Source organism: Actinia tenebrosa, unplaced genomic scaffold (genome assembly GCF_029948245.1).
Source record: "Actinia tenebrosa isolate PJP-AT-01 unplaced genomic scaffold, QUT_ActTen_1.0 PGA_scaffold0__85_contigs__length_37466705, whole genome shotgun sequence".
Taxonomy (NCBI): Eukaryota; Metazoa; Cnidaria; class Anthozoa; order Actiniaria; family Actiniidae; genus Actinia; species Actinia tenebrosa.
This window is the reverse complement of record NW_028292569.1, coordinates 19,399,179-19,421,850: the sequence shown is the minus strand read 5'-3', so window position 1 is coordinate 19,421,850 and position 22,672 is coordinate 19,399,179. Positions and strand designations below refer to the sequence as shown.

The following is a 22,672-nucleotide window of genomic DNA, read 5'->3' as shown; positions in this document are numbered from 1 at the left end:
CTAAGCCGTTCAATAAACTCGCAGATCGTGGTTTATCGGGTCTAAAACCACTCGGCTGCGCCTCGTGTTTTATACCCGATAAAACACTCCTGCTCGTTTATTAAACATTACGTAGAGACTTAGACTTAAAAAAAAAATCATGAATTTTTCACTGAAGTACAAAAGTACATGTTAGCTACAAACCGTTTTTTATTCACCAAAGATTAATTATTTTTTCATTTCCTGTTTTCATTATTTCGCTTTTGCTAGCTTAATTTTCTTTCTTTGTACTGTAAATATTATGGATGTGAGCCCCCTGTTAACCTTTACAGCTTTTGGGGCAAATTTTTAGTCAAATATGTCTAAATAAATAAAAAAAAATAAAATAAAAAAACAAGTTCAGTCGTGAAGGGAGAAAACCTGAAGTTAAATAAGAATCTTCAATAAGCTCGTACAACACCGATGATTAGTCCATGATGTAATACTGGGCGCAACCTCCTGTGAACATTTGTCGCCGTTCCTAGTAAAGACAGCTGGAAGGCGTAAGGGGATCTAGAAAGTAAATAAGAATTGACCTTAAAGTGATAAACAGAAGTACGTATAACATAAAGAAATAGTTGTGTTTACGACAACTGTGAGGATAGCAAATCAATCTTGTCATAGAAGATGAAATACTCTTGTGTATTCTGACGACATCCTGTCCAACTATGAACAAGTTCGTGGGAAAAGCCAGCTGGTTTTCGAGTTTTATTTAGCCAAGAAAGTAGAAAAATTTATCAAGTGTCATAATATGATTATATGGAATCATTAGCTTCTCTCTTACTCTGCATTTTAAAACCTGAGAAAACTAAAATACAATTAATACTTTTGAGTATAAAAAGGCTTACTGGCTGTTATTCGATCGCTACAGGTGGGCGAGGTCATGTTGTTTGATGTTATATCGAAATAAACTACGGTACGAGAGCTAGGAGCATGCATCTTAGGTAGGTTAATATACGTGACATGCGTCACCGAGGGGATAGGCGTACGACCGAAATAACCTGAACTCATCTAACCTTGATTAATTGAGGACAAAGCCACTACAAGTGCAAAAACGCCTGAGGATTTTCATTCTACTTTTTATGAACATGGCTGAAATACGCACCACGTTCTTCTGGTTCGTGCTTGTCAGTATTACTCTTCTCGGTCGTGCTCAAGGATTTTCTTCCTATACCTTCAAAGACTATTCTTTGAAAATCCAGTCGTATGTTAAGATGTTGACCGTAGACTGGCTTGAGTGTATTTTAGCATGCAGTCATGATTCCCTTTGCTTGTCGTATACATACCAGTACCACAAACCCGTATCGGGTATATGTGAACTCTATGAATGTGGTATGGATCACTGTTTAACACCAGGAAAAACTTTGGTCTTCACTCGAGGATATGTATTCCAGCAAATCAAACCAATTAAAGTAAGTTTTTCTTCAGTTTTCCCTCATTAATTGCTTACTCAACCGGTATTCAGTCGCGAGAAAGCAAATTCGACTTTGCCCTGATTATCACTAGTGCTGACACCGAGCCTTTATCAATAAAGAGAATCATTTTTCTAGATATATGTCTATGAAACTAATTTAACTAAAAGGTATGGTTTTAGTACAAAACTGTTTTAATAATATCAATGGCTTCCGCTGTCGTTTTTGAGAGGAGTCTATTTTCTTCCTTTTTTTTCCCTAATTAATCCAAAAGTTGCCACAACCGCTTTTTTTTAACGACGTTTTGACAGTATCTAGAACATGCATGATATATTAAACAATATTTATTTTGATTACTGTTGAAATTTTCACAGAACCAGTCAAGATGCATTAAAGGTAAGCGAGGGTTGAACACTTTTGTGCTTTGGTCATGTAAATGTCTGTCTGAGGATCTTTGAATGCGGAGAAGTGAAACGGCTTATCTTCAAGTCTTGGATATCAGTTTATAGTTTTACTTTGACAAGCACTTGAATGTTGTTCAGCCGGGTTGACTCATTACGACAAGTTATGTTCTAAATTCAGTACACCAGGTATTCCAACCCATAAGTTGCCATAGTAATCTCTTAATGCCAATTGAACTGAGCTAGCAAGCTATGCTGACGGCCATCGCTGGAGTTGGTATTTTTAAAGTGTATATCAAGGATTTTTTTTTTCAAAATCACTTATATATGAATAGTGTAGTAGTATGGTTGCAGTATTTTTGTATGTAACATTTTCTTTTAGGAGATATAAACATCTGAAATATCAATATGCAAATGAGATGACGTAAATTCAAGACTAATTTATTATACAAAAATGCTGTTGTGGAAAGTACTGCTGTTTTTTCATTTGCAAATCATCTTTATAATTGAAATATATGACTTCGTACACTTTTAGGTTATTTCACTTCGGAACACTTGTCGAAAATTACACTGCAAGATGTAACCTATTCTTGAATTTACGTCATCTTATTTGCATATTGATATTTCAAATGTTTATATCTCTGAAAAGAGAGTTCCACATGCAAAAATACTGCAACCATACTACTACACTGTTCACATATAAGTGATTTTGAAAATGATTTTTTTCCTTGATATACATCACACAAGATAATGCAATATATGAATACACACACACACACGCTTATAAGCTATTGGGTGTTAATTATCGGGCTCATTAATAACTGTATGTAAACTGTAACTATGAGTGATTTCTTCAATTAAAACATGTCCTTTGGGTAATAGCACTGAAACAATCGGCATATCTCACTCATATTTGATGTATCTCAGTGACTGATATCTACTGATCAATGTCCCTTTACTAAGCAATCGATACCAGGTAACAACCAACCAGCTTTCCAGCTGAGCGGTGTATACGCGGTGCGCAACGCATGAGTGGACAAAATGACCAGGCGACATGCATTCCTTTTAGCTTGGAAAAACGAAGCAAACATGGCAGTAAAGTGAAATTGTTTTTATTCTTCTTTTTCATATTTCTGCTTCTCGTAGGCACGTTTATTATCTTTTAGTCAAAAGAAAACAGAAAAAACACGCAAACGTTGTTTTACAGTAGGCTGGGAGTATGCTGATGAGATCAATACTGGTTGTTACTGCATCTTGCTCGCACCTTCATCACTGTCAGTTCAAACTGAAATTTTCTTGAACCAACCATGCCTTATTAAGTTTAGGTCGTCGCATCATTAAAAATATTATTCAAAGAAAAAGTTGAATTTTATAACATGAAATTTTCGGCGCAAATTCCTCATTCGACCAGGAAGTCTGGGAAGCTAGTCTTATACTCTTAGTTATCACTTCAGACATCGATGAATGTGCTAGTACTCCGTGCCAGAATGGAGGGAATTGTACAGGCAAAGAAAATGGCTTTATGTGTGAGTGCCCGAATGGATACACTGGAAACAGATGCGAAGATAAACGTAAGACAATAAAATGTGCTATAAGTTTTATTAATTGGTTGGATCCATGGAATGTTTGATGTCTCCAATTATTGCATTTATAGGACAATACATGGTCCATAACAAATGAGGCGAGGGCTAGACCCCTTCCAAAGACAAGTATCGAGCGTGCCTTTCCCTATATGGATTTTTGGGTCCTCCTAATGCCAATGAAAATACCACCAGCCCCCCCACCCCCCCTTACTTAATTACCATCCCTAAACTTTTCGTGGGATTGCCAGCTCACTAGATACACTGTGCTGACGAGGCCCAATACAGGCCGAAACAGCTGTCCACAGTTTCTAGTTGAGCTGGCTCATTTTTTACGCGACTTGAAGTTGTGAAAGGCTTGTATGGCACTCTTCTTCAGTCGTTTCATCTAAGGCTCGTAATTTACTTATTACGCATGTTCTTATTTGATATCCGAGCCCATCCCAGAGGGCTTGCTGCCTCATCTATCTCGTTATACATAGGTTTATTTAAAAATAAAACTTGGCGTCATATTCTTCAGCTCCCTCTTCCATCTCGAAAAACATTTTTCTTTCCTTCCTGCGGGGCCAATCTCCTCAAACGCAACGTAAACAAGTGACAATATTGCATGACCAGTCCGCGTCCTTCTCATAACGATTTCTAGCTTGCTGATACCTTCAGAGGCAAAGAGCCAATCAGCGCGAAGTAAACATGCACAACTTGTTAAACTTTATAGCGTAATTACGATAATTTACATACTCCTTTTAGTTATTTCGCCCAATGCAAGGTTTTCCCTGTTGTCTGTTTACAGTCAATTCAAAAAACGTTGTCGTCGACCAGCTCAAGCCTACGCGACTGGACCGAAAGGAATATGGGTAAAAATCACTGAAGCAGTTAAATATTCGTTCTGAATTAATTGTTCCCACTAGTAATAAGATAATGGCGAGAAACAATCCATCAATAATGCATGTCTTTGGGTTTAGGGAAACAAAAACAAAGTACTAATGATTCAGTTCACAATTCCGAAAATATAAAGGCATTAAAAAAACGTCTCCTTCGACACTTCCCGCTCGCCTAAGAAGATTCGTGTTGTAAACCAGGCATAACTAGTCAGATAAAATTATGGAGTCAACTCGGCTTCAATGATTGTTACCCAGAGTTCCTTTCGGTCCAGTCGCGTAGACTTGAGTTGGTCGTCGACAACATTTTTTTAATTGACTGTATATTTTTGCGCGACGCCGCATTGCAGATATGTACGGGCTCAATGCTAACAGGTTTTGAGTTTGTCATGCAGGCCTGGTTACAAAAAAATCAGCTAGCTTTATGGTTGAACCCTTCATGTACAACCGTATCGATTTTTTAATTTGTTTATAATACATATGTCATTGAATCACAGATGAAGGAACGTGCACTCCCAATCCCTGTCAAAATGGAGGAACTTGTAATTCTAGCAATGGAGTTTTCTGGTGTTCTTGCAACCCCAACCACTATGGGTACACCTGCCAGAGTGTCAAAGTAGAGTAGCACGAACCTTACATAAGGTAAAACAAAAAGCAGCTCTTAGAGCAGCTTTCGTATGACTGTGAAAAGCTCTGGGCACAAACACGGCTCAAACACGGTTGTGACACTGCAAAGCATACGTCAGACCAATCACATCGCTCGAAAATTTACTCTTTTTCCAATCAAATACCCAAAACATCGTGGACACGGTTACGCCAAGGTCACGGCACTGCGCATGCCAGAGCAATCACATTGCGAGAGAAAATAATTTTCCAATCAAAATTCTAGAAATCATCACGGTCGGAGCAAGTTAGGCACGCTAAGGCACCGACTTTTTCACAGACATACGAAAACTGCTTTATTTTTTTGTGTGCTTTTGTCGTAGATTATTGGACGGTTGATTTATGGCCTTCAACATGCATTTTAGTGAATTCAATGGAGTACACGTTATATTATGGCTATCTTGGTGTGGCTGCCAATTTACTGCCTCTTTAACTTAGGTGTAATGTTTTCCCATCTACCTTCTCTCTTGAGAAGGAGATTCTTTGTTTGAGTTGTATCCATATTCATGTATCTTCTCATGCGCAACTGTTAAACGAAGAAATAATACTGTAGGAAATGACATGTAAATTGAAATGAGAAGCACGCAGATGGCGTGCGGCGCCTTTCGTCATGCAATGCGACCCGGGTTTCGAATCCAGCCGGCTCGGCGTTGCGTCGTATGTGAGTAGAGTTGTTTGTTGGTTCTCTCCAATACTTCGAGGGTTTCTCCCCAGGGTTCTCCGGTTTTTCTCCCTTCCACAACAATCAAATTCTAATTCGATATATCGACTGCTTTATCTTGGTTGCGAAACTTTTTAGGCATTAAGCCGTCTACCCAGGAGTGTAAATGCATTAAAAAACAATGCACCCAAGCAAAAAATGTCTATTAATGCATTAGCTCGGCACGAGTTTTTGTAAAGCATTCTTTCTAGGATTTCAAATTTAGAATATCTTCTCAGCAAGACGAATGATAATCATAATAGTAAACATGAAAGTAATCGAGAATGTTATCCGCCAACTGTGACACAGGCAGCCCAATCTTCTTTTCTAGCATTTGTCGAGTTTTGATATTTTAGCTACCTAACAATTAGATGTATCTTTTAAGATTATACTTATTCATTTGTCTCAGTTAGATATAGTCGACCGCAACGTAAACTGGAACGTACATAAGATGGTGATCATATTAGAAGACTAACTTTCAGTCTACACCATTGCCTGCCGGATGAAGACTAACACTAGCACTAGTTCCATCTGCACTGCCAAAATCTTAAGACAAATGAATAAGTATAATCTTTGATTTACATCCACGATGGATAATCTTTTTCATTTTATAACTGTATCTTATTTTTTTATATCTCGACAGAAGCGTCAGTTAACAGAGTTCATGGTATCCCTGTACGTGTCGTTGTATGTGTGATAAGGTGTTGTAGCTGGAGGCCGTGGTGGTACGTAATGGATCATTAGGGAACGGAACACTGATGCATCTCTCCCCAACTCCACAATGTATCACGAACATGTCGTCAATGTAAAAACGATATATAAAAATAGACATGGTTTCCATGTAGCTTTTCTTCCCTTTATCTTTGTTAATTTATTTCCTTGATGTTTTCGCCTGATGATGAGATCTAGACAGTTCTTGAACCAGCTAGTCGACGCATTTAGATTTGACGCTGCTCAGAACCGATCTATTCTTCTGCAGTGGCATGCATTAAAAGGCTTTTCGTGTCGCTCTATAAACGGAGTGGCGATGTCTTTCTCGTGCTATTAAAGATTAATCGTTAAACGTCAATCGCTTTAGTAACCAGTAGAGAAATAAACTGATGGCTTAGAGATTCAGTAATTAAAACGAAAGAGGATATTACATGGCAGCGCGTGTCTCCTATCAGTGATAGTGGCGTCACGTCACGCTCACTCCCCTAGTAGTGAGGATTACGTGACGACACGAATAGCGGCTGCGTAAGAGACTAGTCGAGGAGCAAGGTGATACGTATTACGTATTCTCGACACGAGAAGGTAATAATCCGTATCTCCGCACGGCGTGCTGCATTCTGATTGGATGAGCTACTAGTAGGCTATGACATATACCCTACTAGTAGCGAAAAGTGCCTTCCTTGAAAACCAAAAAAAAAAAAAAAAAAAAAAAAAAAAAAAAAGAATTTAACTTTAAATCAAGACTTGTTTGCAACTAAATATTTGACTGACTCGTTAGATTTGACTAAAACAATTAGTCCTCATGGCCTCATGGCCTATGAGTCAATAGCCCATTTACGCTCCAGGACTAATAGGTTGCTATCAATATAGACGTCACTTCCGGTAGTAGCTGTAATTGCTTGTAGAATCTTGGAGATTGTTTTGATCTCTTGTTTTATCGATGATTATTGTTACAATATTAGCTTACGCAGTTGTAATTGGATACTTAGAGAAGTGATTGTTTGATTAAAGAGGCATAACTATTTCCCCACCAACACGAACACGTCATGAAACATGGTGTCAAAAATAAATTGGAAATAACGCTTCCAAAGTAGCTGAAAAAAAACGTCAAGTTCCTACTGCCGAGGCATTGAAGAAGTAATATGTCAAGTAAGGAGGAAGCTTCGACCAGCAGCGGTCCACGAGGACCAATATTCACGTCGCATTTTCCGGTACCAACGCCGATGAATACCAAAGGAGATCAAGTAAACAATTGGGACTTCTTTAAACAACAGTGGGAGGACTACGAAGTCGCAACCGGACTGTACCAGCAAGACCCAAAGATACGACTAGCAACGTTTCGCTCTGTAATGGGGAAGGAATGTCTGCAAATATTCCTTAATCTCAAGTTAAGTGACGAAGAAAAGAACGACGTAAACACATGCTTAAACGCGCTAGAAGCCTACTTCAAACCAAAGCGCAACGTGGTGTACGAACGATATCTGTTCAACAGCTGTACTCAAGGCCCAGAAGAAACCGTAGATGGCTACGTAAATCGCCTTAGAAAATGCGCTTCATCATGTCAGTTTGGTCCGTTAACGGAAGAGCTTATCAGGGATCGACTCGTTCTTGGTATACGAGAACACGCAACAAAACTACGTCTTTTAAAAGAGGACAGTCTAGATCTCAACAAAGCCCTCAACATTTGCCGCTCAAGTGAATTAGCAAGCAGTCAGTTAAAAGCCATGAGTCTAGTGGATAAGACAAATAACGAAGAAATCAATGAAATACGAGAACGGAAGCCTAAATCTCCAAGCAAGCCAAGTGACAAGTACAACAACAGACGTTCCCACAGAACGCCAAGCGAGGACAGTAAACGAACTACAAGTCAACGAACGAGCAGTTACAAGTGCTACCGCTGTGGTGGTTCTCAGAAACACAAGTTAGAAGACTGCCCCGCCTATGGCCGTGAATGCAAAGCGTGCAAGAGGCAAAACCATTTCGCGTCTGTGTGTAGATCGAGGTCAAGCAATGTCAAAGCGATGACAGCTGAATCAGGAGAATCAGAAGAAGGAGAATACTCATCCGACGAATTCACGTTGAAGATTGAAGAAGTTGGTTCGGTGAAAACGAAGGGCAAGCAGTTTTTTGCAAAGCTTGAGTTCATGAACACCAATTCCAGTTATAAAACGGATTTGGACTGCCAACTAGACACAGGAGCGACCTGTAACGTAATCAGCCACAAGGATGTAGCAATCATCAACCAAGACGGTAATCCGACGCTCAAGGAAAGCAATGTCAAACTACGATTGTTTGATGGATCAGTCATGGAAACATTAGGTGAAGTGACACTTAAGGTCAACGAAAAACATTGCTTCAAATTTCAGGTTGTCAACGGAAACCACAAACCAATTCTATCAGCCGAGACATGCCAACAATTAGATCTAATCAAGTTAAACATCGATCATCAAGTCCACGCGGTTCAAGAAACCGGAACTCTGCCCCTAACCAAAGAAAGTATCTTAAAAGATTTTCGAGACGTCTTCGAAGGATTGGGAAACATTGGTAACGCTACAATCACAGTTGACCCAGATGTCACGCCAGTTCAACACGCGCCTAGAAGAATCGCAGTTACGCTTCGCCAGGAAGTCAAAACAAAGTTAGCTGAACTCGAGAAAAGGAAAATCATCGTCAAAGAGACAGAACCCACCGAATGGATCAGCAGCATGGTCGTTGTAGCCAAACCTGGAAAGATACGAATCTGTTTGGATCCCAAAGATCTAAACAAAGCGATCAAACGACCCAAATACCAAATGCCTACGATGGATGAGATGCTACCCAGACTCGGCAAGGCCAAAGTCTTCACAACGTTAGACGCAAAGGATGGGTTCTACCAAATCGGTTTGGACGAAGCTAGCAGTAAGCTTACAACCTTTTGGACCCCATTTGGCCGTTACAGATATCTACGCATGCCTTTTGGCGTCAGCTCAGCCCCAGAGGAATTCGAAAGCACCCTACACGAGCGACTGGGAGACCTAGAAGGCGTGGAAGTGCTCCGCGACGATATGTTAGTGGTCGGTTACGGTGACACATTAGCAGAAGCCAACAAACACCATGACGAAAATCTGCTACGTCTGCTCAAGAGAGCAAGACAGATCAACTTAAAGCTGAACAGCAAGAAGCTCATCATGCGGAGAAAAGAAGTGAAGTTCATGGGACACATCTTGTCATCCACCGGACTCAAGCCAGATCCAGATAAGGTCAAAGCAGTGACCGAAATGCCAAAGCCTACCAACAAGCAAGAGACACTCAGCCTACTAGGCTTTGTAAATTATCTCTCCAAGTTTCTCCCTCGACTATCAGAAGTCGCACTGCCTCTTCGTGAACTAACCACAAAGAATGCAAGATTTGTGTGGTCACGCCAGCACGACAAAGCCTTCTCAGAAGTTAAACAACTCGTGATTGCGCATCCAGTACTCAAGTACTATGACATGAGCGAAGAAGTCACTATCCAATGTGATGCTAGTGAGAAAGGCCTCGGAGCAACCTTGCTTCAAAACGGCCAACCAGTAGCGTTTGCATCCCGAACTCTCACACCAGTTGAGCAACGCTACGCACAAATCGAAAAAGAATGTCTTGCAATCGTCTTCGCTTGTGCAAAGTTCAGCCAGTACATCACACGGAGAGAGCTGATAACAGTAGAATCAGACCACAAACCTTTGCAAGCGATCTTCAAGAAATCCTTGTTAGCAGCACCCAGCAGGTTACAGAGGATGATATTACGCCTACAGCGATACAACCTGAACGTAACTTACAAGCCAGGACAACAAATGTACGTGGCAGATCACCTCTCACGAGCCTTCCTCGCAGACCAAGGAGAGCCTGGAGACGAGTTCCAAGTGTTTGCGCTAGAACTAGAAGGAATCAACCCCCTCGACAATGTAAAGGTCACAAGTGAAAGGTTAGCGCAACTACAAAAAGCCACAGAGCAAGACCCTACAATGCAGTCACTTAAGAATACTATACTAATTGGATGGCCTGACGTACGTGACAAAGTACCAGTAGCTATCAGAGACTACTGGCATTTCCGAGAGGAACTGACACTCCACAACGGCATCTTATTCAAGAATCAACGCATCATCATACCTCGAGTCCTCAGATCTGAAGTAATCGCGAGGTTACACTCCAGTCATCAAGGAATCGAGGCGTGTGCAAGGAAAGCACGAGATCGCGTTTACTGGCCAGCAATGAACTACGACATCGAAAATGCAGTAAAGGCTTGTCATGTGTGCTCAGAATATCAACCAAGTAACCCCAGCATGCCAATGCAGTCGCACGAAATACCCGACAGACCTTGGAGCAGACTAGGCACAGATCTTTTCACGCTGCAGAACAGAGACTATATAGTCTTGGTAGATTACTACTCAGACTACATAGAAATAAGTCCTCTGAAAGATACAACCTCAGCATCCATTACCAAGTTTCTGAAGGAACAGTTCAGTCGACATGGGATACCCGATGTGCTGGTATCCGACAACGGGCCTCAATACGTCAGCAACGAGTTTGCTGAATTCGCAAGAGACTGGGAGTTCAAACATGTCACCTCATCGCCATACCACCCAAAGTCAAATGGAAAGGCGGAATCAGCAGTGAAAGTAGCCAAGAGCCTGCTCAAGAAAGCCATGCAAGACCGTAAAGATCCGTGGTTAGCCTTGCTAGATTATCGGAATACCCCCACTCAAGGAATGCAGAGCAGCCCAGTACAGCGCTTGATGTCTAGGAGAACAAAGACACTAGTCCCCATAGCAACTAACCTTCTGTACCCCAAAGTAGCGGAAGGTGTGACAACCAAAATCCACCTTAAGCGCCAGAAAGCCAAAAGTCACTACGACAGACATGTAAAGGTCCTACCAGACCTAGAAATAGGCCAAGAGGTAAGAGTAGCGCCAAACCAGAGAGGCAAGCCCTGGGAAGTCGGGAACTGTAAAGAGAAACTCTCAGACAGGTCATACCTAGTTGAGTCGAACGGAGAGCTACTTCGCCGAAACAGACAGCTTTTAAAGCCCGTCGACGAAGCACCGAAAGAACCAGCTAGTGACACACAAGCATCACCAGAGGCAGACAGTGCAAGGACACCTCAAGTTCTACCTGCGTCAGAACCCGCGGTCAATCCACCTGTACTACGAAGAAGTCAGAGAGTGGTTAAGAAACCTGATCGGTTTACTTGACTACCGAACATTTATAGGACATTGATTTTTGTTACAGTTGAGCTTTAATATCCATATGATCATTTCGTAGTTTAGTCAGCCATTTTGTTTGGTCATTTATTTTTTAAATCTTTAAAATCTTTCTATATCATCCCAGCCATGTATTTCAAACATTATAAAAGGGGAGATGTTACAATATTAGCTTACGCAGTTGTAATTGGATACTTAGAGAAGTGATTGTTTGATTAAAGAGGCATAACTATTTCCCCACCAACACGAACACGTCATGAAACAATTATGTATTAAAAATCTTTTATAAACTGGCCTCAGCTGAGGCAATAATTGGTTCCCGCAATACTAGGTCTGATATAAACGTGTAGTTATTCACGGAAATAAAGGAACACGTCATGATGTGAAATATGATTCCTCAGGAAAAAAACTTTTTTATAGGGAGGGGGGAGGAGTAAAATATTTTAAAGTGCTTGTAACCCTCCCCTTTCACTCAGTCAGAAATTCATGACCCTCCTATCAAGTCAACGAGGAAACAGCTTTCGTCAAAGAGAAAAGGTTTGACACTTCAAAAAAAATTATTTTTTACTGATGACCATCCCCATAAAGTCCAAGCCCTCCTCTCAAATAACAAACGTTCTTTCCCCGTATTGTTAGCTCACAGTCTCTTTACCCGAGCCTGCATTCTTCACGGTCAGCGCAAAGGACGCACGCAGTCTCGAGGACAACCTCGCCGTTCCCAGGGTGCCATCTTGAAAAAATGCCAGAAGAGAAAGTCCTGGGAGCCTCCCAGATGCCCGGCTATCTCACCAAGGGGCAATAGGCTTTGCGCATGCGTCTAAAGTCGATCCAACAATCGCAGTATTTAATTGAGTGATATTTTCCTCATTTAACTTAAAACAATCATGTTATTTTACCGGCGAATTATGCACAATTATCAGAATGAATGGTTCCTTCCTTCAACTGTTTGCACTGAAATGGTTTGATCTAGTAACTATAATTTAAGCCAATATCCAGTTCGTTAGTTGAATAAACGTTTGACATTTGATTTTACTCATCAGTGGTACTACAGAATTAAACACAATACACAGGAAATAAATGTCACCTAATTCTAAAGTCGTTCGAAAACAAATTAAAACTTTCCTGTTTTTCTGAAAGAAAGTCAACAGTGCAAAATGACAAAATCTCAAGAAGAAAGACAAAACTCAGCCGGCAATCAGGAGATGAAGCAGACAGAATAACTCCACCGCATCTGATGTAAACTAATCTCGATTATAAAGCATGGGTTTATTTCTGAAAGAAATGATTTTTTTCTATGGGATCATCTCGATTTCCTGTGCTTCACAGTCGTTTAGCTATGAAGATACAGTACTTACTGGATCTGTCATCAAAACTCTTCTACACGTTGACTGGTTTCAGTGCCTGGAGCTCTGCATTTCTACCTCTGAATGTCTATCTTATAATTTCTGCAAGAATAAGAGAAATACTGGGGTTTGTGAGTTAAACAGTTGTGGTTTAGATACAGTACAGTTGTGTGGTCAAAACGAAGCGCTTCGCTACCAAAAACACTGCGTTTTTCATCACTTCAAAGAAAACCAGGTCAGTAATATGTAAAATATTACTCGGACGGGGAAAAAGTTTGATATATTCCTCCAAAACTTCAAAATAATTAGCATTTTTAGTTGTCGTAAACATAGCAGTCAAGCAGTGAAAACATTTTTAAGTATTTGTAACTTGATTTCTTATCGCTACATTTTCGATATATTTTGTCATTTCACTCTACATTTAATGTTTCATCTGATTTAGTGACGTGAGTATCAAATAATTGTTTCTTTAATTAGTAGAAACTATTGACGTAATATTCCTCAGCTAGGTTTTATTGGCCAACAAGTTTTCTAGTGAAATCATCATTTAATTATGAATACTTTTATGAATATTTTATGGAAAATGAATTGTCAAGTGATCATTTCGCTTGTGTGATTTCTTTCTTTCTTTCGCTTTCCTCTTTCGTCCTTTCGTTAATTTTTGATTTTTTTTTTCTCATTCACTTTTCCTTTCTCTTTTATTCCGTTTAGCCAAGATTAATGAAATGTTTGGTTTCACATCAAGATCAAGACAAAGAGTCCATGGGTATAATATGTACATGCATGTTAGACTATGATATAACATGGTTATTCGCACTCATATTGCTCAATTATAATCTTTTGACATTATTTGAAAAAGGACATTTGTCATTCTCTTCCTCAAAGCCTTCTTAAAAATCGAAGGTTCTGGTAATCGAACGTTAATTAGGTTGGTTTAATTGTTTTGCACGATTATCCGTTTCAAGGTTCGCTGGTTTCACAGTAAATGACTGAATGGCAAATATACTTAAAAATAAACAGCTTAAGAGCGACGTTTATCAAGGCTTATTTTGATTCACAAGCAGATGTATTTTTGCTTTTGAAATTAAGACAAATTCAATTCGATTGAAATTTGAATATTTTACACTACACATCAGAGGGTCTCGCTAAATTGCTTGTTTTTTCAGAATATTACTCACAGACGAATGAACTGTTCCATAAACAATGTACAAATAAGCTTGATTGTTTTTCTTTTGAAGGAAAAAAACGGTTTGAATTCATATATACCGGAAGTTAAAATAAGTAGAGCATGAGCGTATCTGACAACCTAGAATCTGGGTTTTCCGGTTAGTGAGTTCCAGAGCCTTCGATTATTTGGTGAGAAAGGTCTGGGTACGAGAATGCACCTTCGAGTTGGACTCCTCCCAGGCATCTTCTTGGCTCTTTTTGCTGCTTGGGCTTCCTGTGGCGAAGACACTTCTTCTCCTCCTATCTCGTTCCTAGTTCTTCTCTTCCATAAAACAGGGATCCCAACAAGGAATATAGAATATTTGGGATAGCCTGCGGAGGACGCTACCTTTGTCTGGCTAATAAAAACGTTCTTTTCTGTTTAAAATGTTTTTAAACCAAGGAGGTTGCCTTTTCCTGTACAGCTGTACTTGCTCCGGCTCGCGCTTGTCACTGGCCAAAGGAAGAACCTGGGCGATTTTCAAAACCATCGATCACAACCCTAACTTCCCAAATATATTACCAATCCATTAATGTAATAATGCTTATTAATGTCTAGTCACAGGTAATGTCACGTGTACCAGTGGTTCCATATCCATTTATGCTGATGGTAATCCAACTCACATGATCACGAAAGAAGGGCAGTCAGTGCCAGTTGTACTCCAGCCATGCCCTTTCATGAGCTACCCTCTTATTTCACTCCAGCTGCCAAGAGGTACAAAAGTAATCTCGATTGAAGTTTATAAGAGAAATAATGATGAAGATTCTGGTGGTGCCTTGATTAGAGGTGGGTTTTCAGATGGCCTAGTCACAAGCACGCAGTGGAAATGCGCCTATGCAGACGAACCCGAGTGGCGATTACCGAGTTTTAATGACAATCTATGGCCTTATGCCAAAGTAGCCCATGCAAGCGGATACGATGATGAAGAGGACATTCACGTAGTAGGCATACCAGACAACGCTAAGTGGATCGAATATGCAGGAGCTGAACCTTCAAGGAGAACTTTATGTAGAATAAAACGCAAATTATAGATATGCATACGTTAGTAAAAAAGTAATCACTTGTTTACATCTATTGTCAACTGTTTGAAATGCTAAAATAATTAGAGAAACAGAATTAAACGTTGTTTTACGAGCGCATCGTTTCGTCTGGTAATTACTAGTGCGGGTGTCATAGCCTGCGTGAAGGCATTCTTGGCAGAAAAAAATTAAAAACGATTTGACTTTGTTTTCTTCTGATCATATTATCCATCATGACCATAGCCAAGACATAATACTTGTACTCCAAGAATTCTTGGAGTGCATGTTACGTAATAGCCGCCATGTTGGTTGACGAACAAAGCACTCCACAACTGCCCTTGTAAGATCAACCAAGATGGCAGCTGTTTCATTGATATTTATATATGTTGCTGACCACAAGAATTCATAAAAGGATTGTCAACTAAATTCAATCAAAGTAAGCTAGAGTATGCGGCCATATTGCATTACCCCCAAAACAGTATTGCGCGCATGTCAGCATATCCATAGTGAAATGCGATATAATATGAAAGTCATTATTGTTATTTATGAATTTCTCGTGAGCTGAAAGTCTTTATAAGCAGCTGGTAATAAGATTAGCTTTATAAAGACGACAAACAAATTTGAATAAGTAATGAATGAAATAAAACGACGAATCTTTGAAATGAAGATATGAGAGAGGGTTAACATTTACCAAGGTTCAAAGCCACTTTGATGCCATGTGTCCTTGGTTCTAGTTCTCTGGCCGCAATTAAGACACTCCTCTCTCCTCAACGTAAAGTCGTATTAGTAAGAAAATATCTATATGCAGCGAAGACTTGGCAGCACTTATAATGATGCTAGTGCCTTACTTTAAGCTTGGCTTCATGATTTTTATACTGACCCATATTACGCATGCGCAGTTAGTTGATCACAATAGGGCTTTTTCCCAGGGCTGCGCGCGATTTTGTACCGATTATGTACTTTATGAAATGTAGTATTTGCCTGTCAACAATAACATGTTAACTTGCCGGCATAAACCTGTTTAATCGCTAATTTGCTGATTCATTATTTGGCACTTAATTCTAAAAAAATAATTCTAGATAATTCCACTACTTTCGTTTAAGGTGACTGCCTACTTTTGAAAAATGATTTAAACTTTTTTTAAAACTTCGATTTTCCGAATTAAAATTTAATGCTGATTCCAAATCTGAAAAGAAAAATTGGGTGTCCCGAGCTCGTTTTCGAGATAATCAGCATTTAATGGTAGCCTGCGCACGAGCTTTTGGAGTAAAAATTGCGCCACCGGAAGTGATTAGAAAAAAATTAAAATTCATAAGATGATAGTTATTTGCAGACTATATGATTGCACGAATGAAGGCTAGACAATCATTCTACAATAACACATGGATATTTTCGACAAAAAGACAAAGAGATACATTGATTTGTCATATTTTGTAGTTTTGGTGCTCTTAAAAAATCTCATAAAGTCGAACAAAAATCCCTACAAAAATCTATTTTTTCATGTGTTACTGATTTAAACTTTTTCTAAAATGTTGATATAACCTAGATTTGTTGGAGTTTTCTCGAATGAGCTATTAAAAAATATAGAGTCCCGTGCAAAATTTGAGGGTTTTGCCCTGTTGAAGCTCAAAACGCGTATGGTTCTTCAATAAAATCTTGTAGATTTTTCAGCGGTTTTTGAGCGCGCGCTCATCGTGGGCTCAATTCGAACGTTCAAAAATAGGCAGCCACCTTAAAATACTCCTTTTCCTTTGTAAAAACAATTCGTCGAAAGGCAGTCAGAAAAATAGAGCGATTATCATAAATTATTTACAAAGGGGACAAAAAAGGAGATCATTTGTGTTCAGTTTATTCTTACTTCAAGACGGTTCCACATATCGAGTAATACTTCAACAGTCGTCAGGTACATTTTAAGATTTAGTAAATCTTTCGATTCAGACAGATTTTTCGGTGAACACTGTAGAACAGGAGCAACACATACAGACAGGCTTTTACAGTCCATCTTATTCTGTTCTTCATTGATCACACGACAAAGGTGATTCAAAATGTAAATTAATGTGTTCCTGTTAGAGTTGGGAAGTTCAGATAATAACTTGGATAAAAACTTTTTCTGCATGTCAGGGCTCTTTTCTTGTATGTTGTCTTGCACCCCAAGAATAAGGTCCTGCGACATCTTATCTGTAATCAAAGGTTCTGGGAGTTCCCTCAAATAGTCCTTTAGAATTCCAGTGATTACATTTACATCTGGACAGTTATCAGTAGAGATATCAACGTGGGTACTATCTTCATCAAACTGTGTCCTTAGCTGTTCCTTACGTCTCGCATTCCCAGATATCCTATACAGTCCCACTGACTGAATCCCTCGCTTCTCGATCTCCTCTACACATTTTCTTACGATGTGAGGAATACTTGAGCGCTCCGTCTCAGAAGTTACAGAAATATTAAAACCAAAGACACCTGTTTGCTTACCAGAGGGAGCTCGCTTTAGAAGGGTTTTGAGCTCAGTAAACTCAAGTTCTGCATATAACAAACCCTCTGGTTTAAGCCTTATGATCATCTGGTGTATCTGCCCTCTACGAACGAGTGGTGTGAGATAGAATGACGAACGACCGACATGTTTGTCAAACTCTTTGTTCGAGCTGCAGCACATGAGAGTCATTTCTCTCCCGTGCTGGATTTCAATGTCGAAGACTTCGTCCCAGTTTGGATTCTTCGTAGCTTTCTTCGCAGCAGTAAAAGCTTTTCTCTCAAAGTCAACTTCTATAGCACAGTAAATCTTCTTGGTTTGTTTTTTATCGTTAAAGTAAAGGTTTGTAGCTTTTATTACTCGTACTTTCATCATTCCTGATACAGCATGAGAACATGACAAGTCTTCATCTTTGTAGTCATCCGGATACAACAGAAACCCTGGCTGGGTCTCCAGTTTGATATCTTTGCCAGTTGCTGAATCAATGGAGCTTGATTTGCTAAACAACAGCGATGAACTTGCGTGTCTGCGCATGGCACCTGGTGAACGACCGGTCGGTAGTCTAAATCTTATTTTCTCTTTCTCCTGGACGGACCTCCCTGCAGTAACTTCAGAAAACACTCTTTTTCTTGGAAAAGTGCTTGACAAATCTTCCGCCTCAGAAGGGATATCATAACTTTCTGTAGAATGGGCTTTAATGGCATTTCTAGAGGCTTGTGAGGTAGCTTTCAATGTACCAAATGCATAAGAGTGTAAGAACATGGAATGTCTTTGTTGTTCAAAGAAATCTGAGTACTGAGATTGACTCCTTCTGTAAGGCGTAGGTTTTACAGCACGAGCACCGGTTTTTAAGTGTTCTTGGGTCTTAGCTTTATCGTTCGTTTCGTTTTTCGATCCATCTTCATTTTTGGGATCTTTGTTGTCATTTTGCACGTGATCAAGTTTGTTATTGTTATTACTATTATCGGTTTTTCCAAGTGCCGGCTTATCTGGTGCCTTTGTCTCTATCTTAGATGACCCTGCTTCACTCAAACTAGATGCATTTTGATCGGGTTTGTTCTGTTGCTTTTGTACGCCGGGTGAACGAGGTACCGTTTGTTCCACTGAAGAGTCAGACAGACGTCCTTGGCCCTTGTACCCTATGACAGGAGATGCAGGAGGAGTTGGGAGTTTTCTGTGAGGTTTATGCTCTGCATTGCCTGGCATCAAAAGGTGCTTTTTTGTTGAAGTAGACTCGTTTACTGGGTGTTTTTTCTTAGCTGCTTCAATCTCTTGTGGAATGGAAGGGAGTCTACGTCTTACCGCAGGGCTCCCTCCAGGAGAACTACCCCGAGAACTAGACCGACTACGGGATGACTTTTCCGGTGAGGTAACTTTTAAAGTATCAATTTTGGCGTGACGGCTTTGACTTTTTGCTGTTGCTGCACCATCACAAGTCAAGTTCATTTGCGGTTTATTTAGTTGTACAGATTGAGAGTATGGATTGGTTGTAGTGCTGCTGGTTTGCGTTTCTTCATCATCGAACAGAAGGTTCACTGTTGTGGATGGGATAAGAGTACTCGCTATTTTTTGTACAGCTTTTGACGATCTTTCATTAATTTGTTGTTGAGAGCTGACAGACACCAACCTGTCAAAGTTAGGTCTTGGTTTAGCATAAACAGAGTCAATTTTGTCGTTTTCTTTTTCAGTTGTAAATGTTGAGCTTCTTTCCAGTTTTCTTGTACTTCCATGCTCGTAAGTTACTTTCCCAATGTCTTGTTTTCCAGCTTGTAACAGCAAAACAAGATCCTCAGTAGCGGAACTATTTTTAGAAAGGTCAAAAGAAGGCTTATTTGTATTCATGTGGTACTCGCGATCGTCTCGTTGTTTATTTTTCTCCTCATTGTTTGCTGTCATTTGGTAAAAACTATCAGTTTGAGAATGTTTGCTTTTCGTTTTGGATTTATAAGATTTCTTAGGATCTTTTTCTTCAGCTGATATTAAACTTGGAGAGCTGTGGCGTGATGAGAGTTTGGGTCGAGAGTGTTTTTGGCTGCTTGACAGACGTACTGTAAGAATTAGAAGCTTAGGAACTTGAATTAATTTTACGATATCGCTGAGACACAAGCCCCTCACGTCAACATGATTTACCTTCAAAATTTCATCTCCAGTTTTCAAAACTCCAATATTCTCTACGAGACTTCCACTTAAAATACGAGATACGAAGATTCCAGTCTTGTTCATAAATCCATCTCCTTGCCTTATGTAGAAACCCAAAGGATCACTTTGAGTTCTCTCGATTTTCACCGTTCGAATGCTTTCATCGGGTTTATTTTCCAACAGCAACTCATCAGTAAAATGCCTCGTCAAGTGCTTTCTCCCTCTTGTCATTTCCAAGGGCTTTTTTTCAGACTTTTTAAGTGGAAAGTTGGTTATATATTCTATATCACTGGCGTTCGTACTGGCAAGAACATCTTTGGTGGTATTATCTTTCCTCTCGTAAATCGATCGCATCCATTCCTTTCTGCCTAGCACTTCACCGCTATAGAAACTAATGTTTATGTCCCCTAGATCTTCTTCATTGCTCGATAGCCCTTTGCCTGTCGCTGCCTTTACTCTATTATGATTACTTTCCAGTCCAGTTGACCACATTTATCGTTGCCTAGCCGACCACATAAGCATAAGCTTGATCAAAAATTCCTCTATAGTTCGAGATCGCCTGACAAGCTGTCAGCCAGGTAACCCTAAAGCCATCTGACGAGATACTTGGACTGAATTTCATGAGGAAACCTCTCCAACATACTTGTCAAAGATTTTCTTTCTTTGTCGGTTGACTCATAATGTGTGATTTTCGCTGCAAAAGGATAATTTGTGGATTAGAATATTGGCAAAAGGTTTTGTGTGTTCAGCCAATCGACAAGCCATCACAGTGTTTAGTCAATGCAGCATTATTCAAATTTACATATTCAAAATCTTTTCATCAAAAGACACTAGGATGAAATGATTTGCATGTGTTTGTGCTATTGTCTCTGGGAAGCCGAATCATCCATGTCAGATAATAATCATGCCAGAAAAATAGATTTTTAATCAACGAAAACAAAATTGCCAACCAAATAAGCATCGCTTACAATAAAAGTCGTATAAAGGATTATCAAAGATTACATAAACAAATCTTAAACGATTCAAAATTATCATTTCGGGTTTAAAAATGCTATCCATACACATTAACAAAAATTGTTTTGCGGCAGTTTGTCAGGAAGCCATGATCAATGCGTCATGAGTACAGGTGAGTTCTTGTTGCTGTTGTAGCCGGACACGTCAAAACAACAAAATAAAAAAAGTAAAAAACACCTTTGGTCGTACATATTTAATTTGAATTTGCCATTATACTTCAGTATTTCGTGCATGAGTTCTATTTCCGATTCACATGCCTCGTCTTATTCCTTATTTTCTGTATCATATCTTCGCTCGCTATGATATCCAGGGCAAAGCTATTTAAAAAAAAAAAAAAAAAAAAAAAAGAATGAAAGAAACCAGAATTTCTTATTAAAAGCGTATCATTCAAAGAACCATTTTTAATCTAGAATTTTATTGTTACTATATTACTTCGAATGTCCATCATAACATCACCATGAAGTTGATTTATGGGCCATTAACGCCCTTTTCCCTGACTTAATACTGTATATTATAGGAAGGTTGTAAGGTACTATAAATCTTCTCCTTCAGTCTCATGTTAAGCGTGTTTGAATTTCCTCATATGTCACTATAAGATAAAAGATAACAAATGGGAATCTATATGCTTATCTTGTCATACTAAGGCAATTACAATATAGCGTTGCATTTTGGTGGTTGTTGCCGTTGTTGTAGCTCTTTTCCTGTCTAATTTTAATAATCTAATAAGATAAATAAATAAAGAATAATGTATGGATCTGTATTTCCGGGTCACATTATGTTCCTCACTTTAAAAAAGCACTTAAAAGAAAATTGCTTTCGATATTTAAACCTCCCTCAAAGAACAAGAAGTGACGATATCAGTTCCTTATTTAAAAAGTCTATAAAAAGCCCTGGAAAAAAACCCGGTTAATTTCTGTTTTTATTGACGTCACACCATAGGGAAGCGGTGTAAAAAGCTTTTTTAAACGTTATGACGTATTCCAAATGAACCTTTTATGTAAGACTGAACACAATAGCAAACCAATTCCAACAATAATTTGTCAAATATCAGAAGAGATATGGTCATGTGAATATATGATTACCTCATACGAATCACGGTATTTTCGGCTTTAGTTCAAAACGTTTTGACCTAAAAGCCGAAAATACCGTGATTCGTATGAGGTAATCATATATTCACATGACCATATCTCAGCTGACATTTGTTTGATTCTCGTCAAATTTGGTGTTTAGACGTCTTTTTCGATTGTATATCGAAATTGTTAACCAAAAATATGATCAAGCGAAAATTCATTTTTCGTGACACTTGAGTACTCTATAGACTAGAGATAAGAGAAAAATATCAAATGCCCTTGACGGGAATCGACCAAAGGATTAGTTTGTTAGTAAAACAACAGTACAAAAGTTATGATTTTCATGATTGCTTTGAGATGGCTGACGCTATTCTAAACTAAAAAAAGAAATCTAATCGGATTTACCACTCCATGGTGGACGGGAAGCCCAGCCGGGTTTGCATTAGTCTCCCCCACAGCCGCTTTCAGTGAGTAGCTACTCAGGGAAGAAAGCATTGCGTGACGACACTGAAAGCGGCTGTGGGGGAGACTAGGTTTGCATCCCACTTGATAAAGCTAGTCCGAATTAGAATTTAGAAGTTGGTTTTTACGGAGAGAGCTCTAGCTACTGTTGGAAAAACCGGAGAAACCGGAGAAAAACCTTCGAAGCATTGCGTCCACACATCATCGCATCCATTGGCATCTTAGAATATCGAATATGCCTATTTCACCTATTTCATTTATTTCAACTACAAAGCTCAGACCGGAAAGGATTATGGGTAGTTATTATTTATTTACTAATGTATTTGTTAGCTTTCCCCATGAGGGCAGGGACACCGCAACAGCTTTTTGCAA

General features: G+C 39.3%; 3 protein-coding genes across 3 annotated transcripts; 2 read left to right on the top strand and 1 right to left on the bottom strand.

Annotated features, from left to right (window-relative positions):
* Positions 1 to 994: 994 nt before the first annotated feature.
* LOC116287025 (uncharacterized) lies at positions 995 to 7,088 on the top strand. The gene is made up of 5 exons (XM_031693635.2): positions 995 to 1,430; positions 1,805 to 1,826; positions 3,286 to 3,402; positions 4,787 to 4,931; positions 6,296 to 7,088. The coding sequence occupies exons 1-4, from the start codon at positions 1,101 to 1,103 to the stop codon at positions 4,912 to 4,914; spliced, it is 597 nt and encodes a 198-aa protein (XP_031549495.1). The 5' UTR covers positions 995 to 1,100; the 3' UTR covers positions 4,915 to 4,931; positions 6,296 to 7,088.
* A 5,653-nt stretch (positions 7,089 to 12,741) lies between these two features.
* Positions 12,742 to 15,364, top strand: LOC116287033 (uncharacterized). The gene is made up of 3 exons (XM_031693646.2): positions 12,742 to 13,157; positions 13,634 to 13,688; positions 14,688 to 15,364. The coding sequence occupies exons 1-3, from the start codon at positions 12,840 to 12,842 to the stop codon at positions 15,158 to 15,160; spliced, it is 846 nt and encodes a 281-aa protein (XP_031549506.1). The 5' UTR covers positions 12,742 to 12,839; the 3' UTR covers positions 15,161 to 15,364.
* LOC116287036 (uncharacterized) lies at positions 15,353 to 20,506 on the bottom strand. Its single transcript, XM_031693649.2, has one exon. It carries the CDS (start codon positions 20,244 to 20,246, stop codon positions 16,992 to 16,994), a length of 3,255 nt encoding a protein of 1,084 aa, XP_031549509.1. The 5' UTR covers positions 20,247 to 20,506; the 3' UTR covers positions 15,353 to 16,991.
* Between the last annotated feature and the right edge of the window lie 2,166 nt (positions 20,507 to 22,672).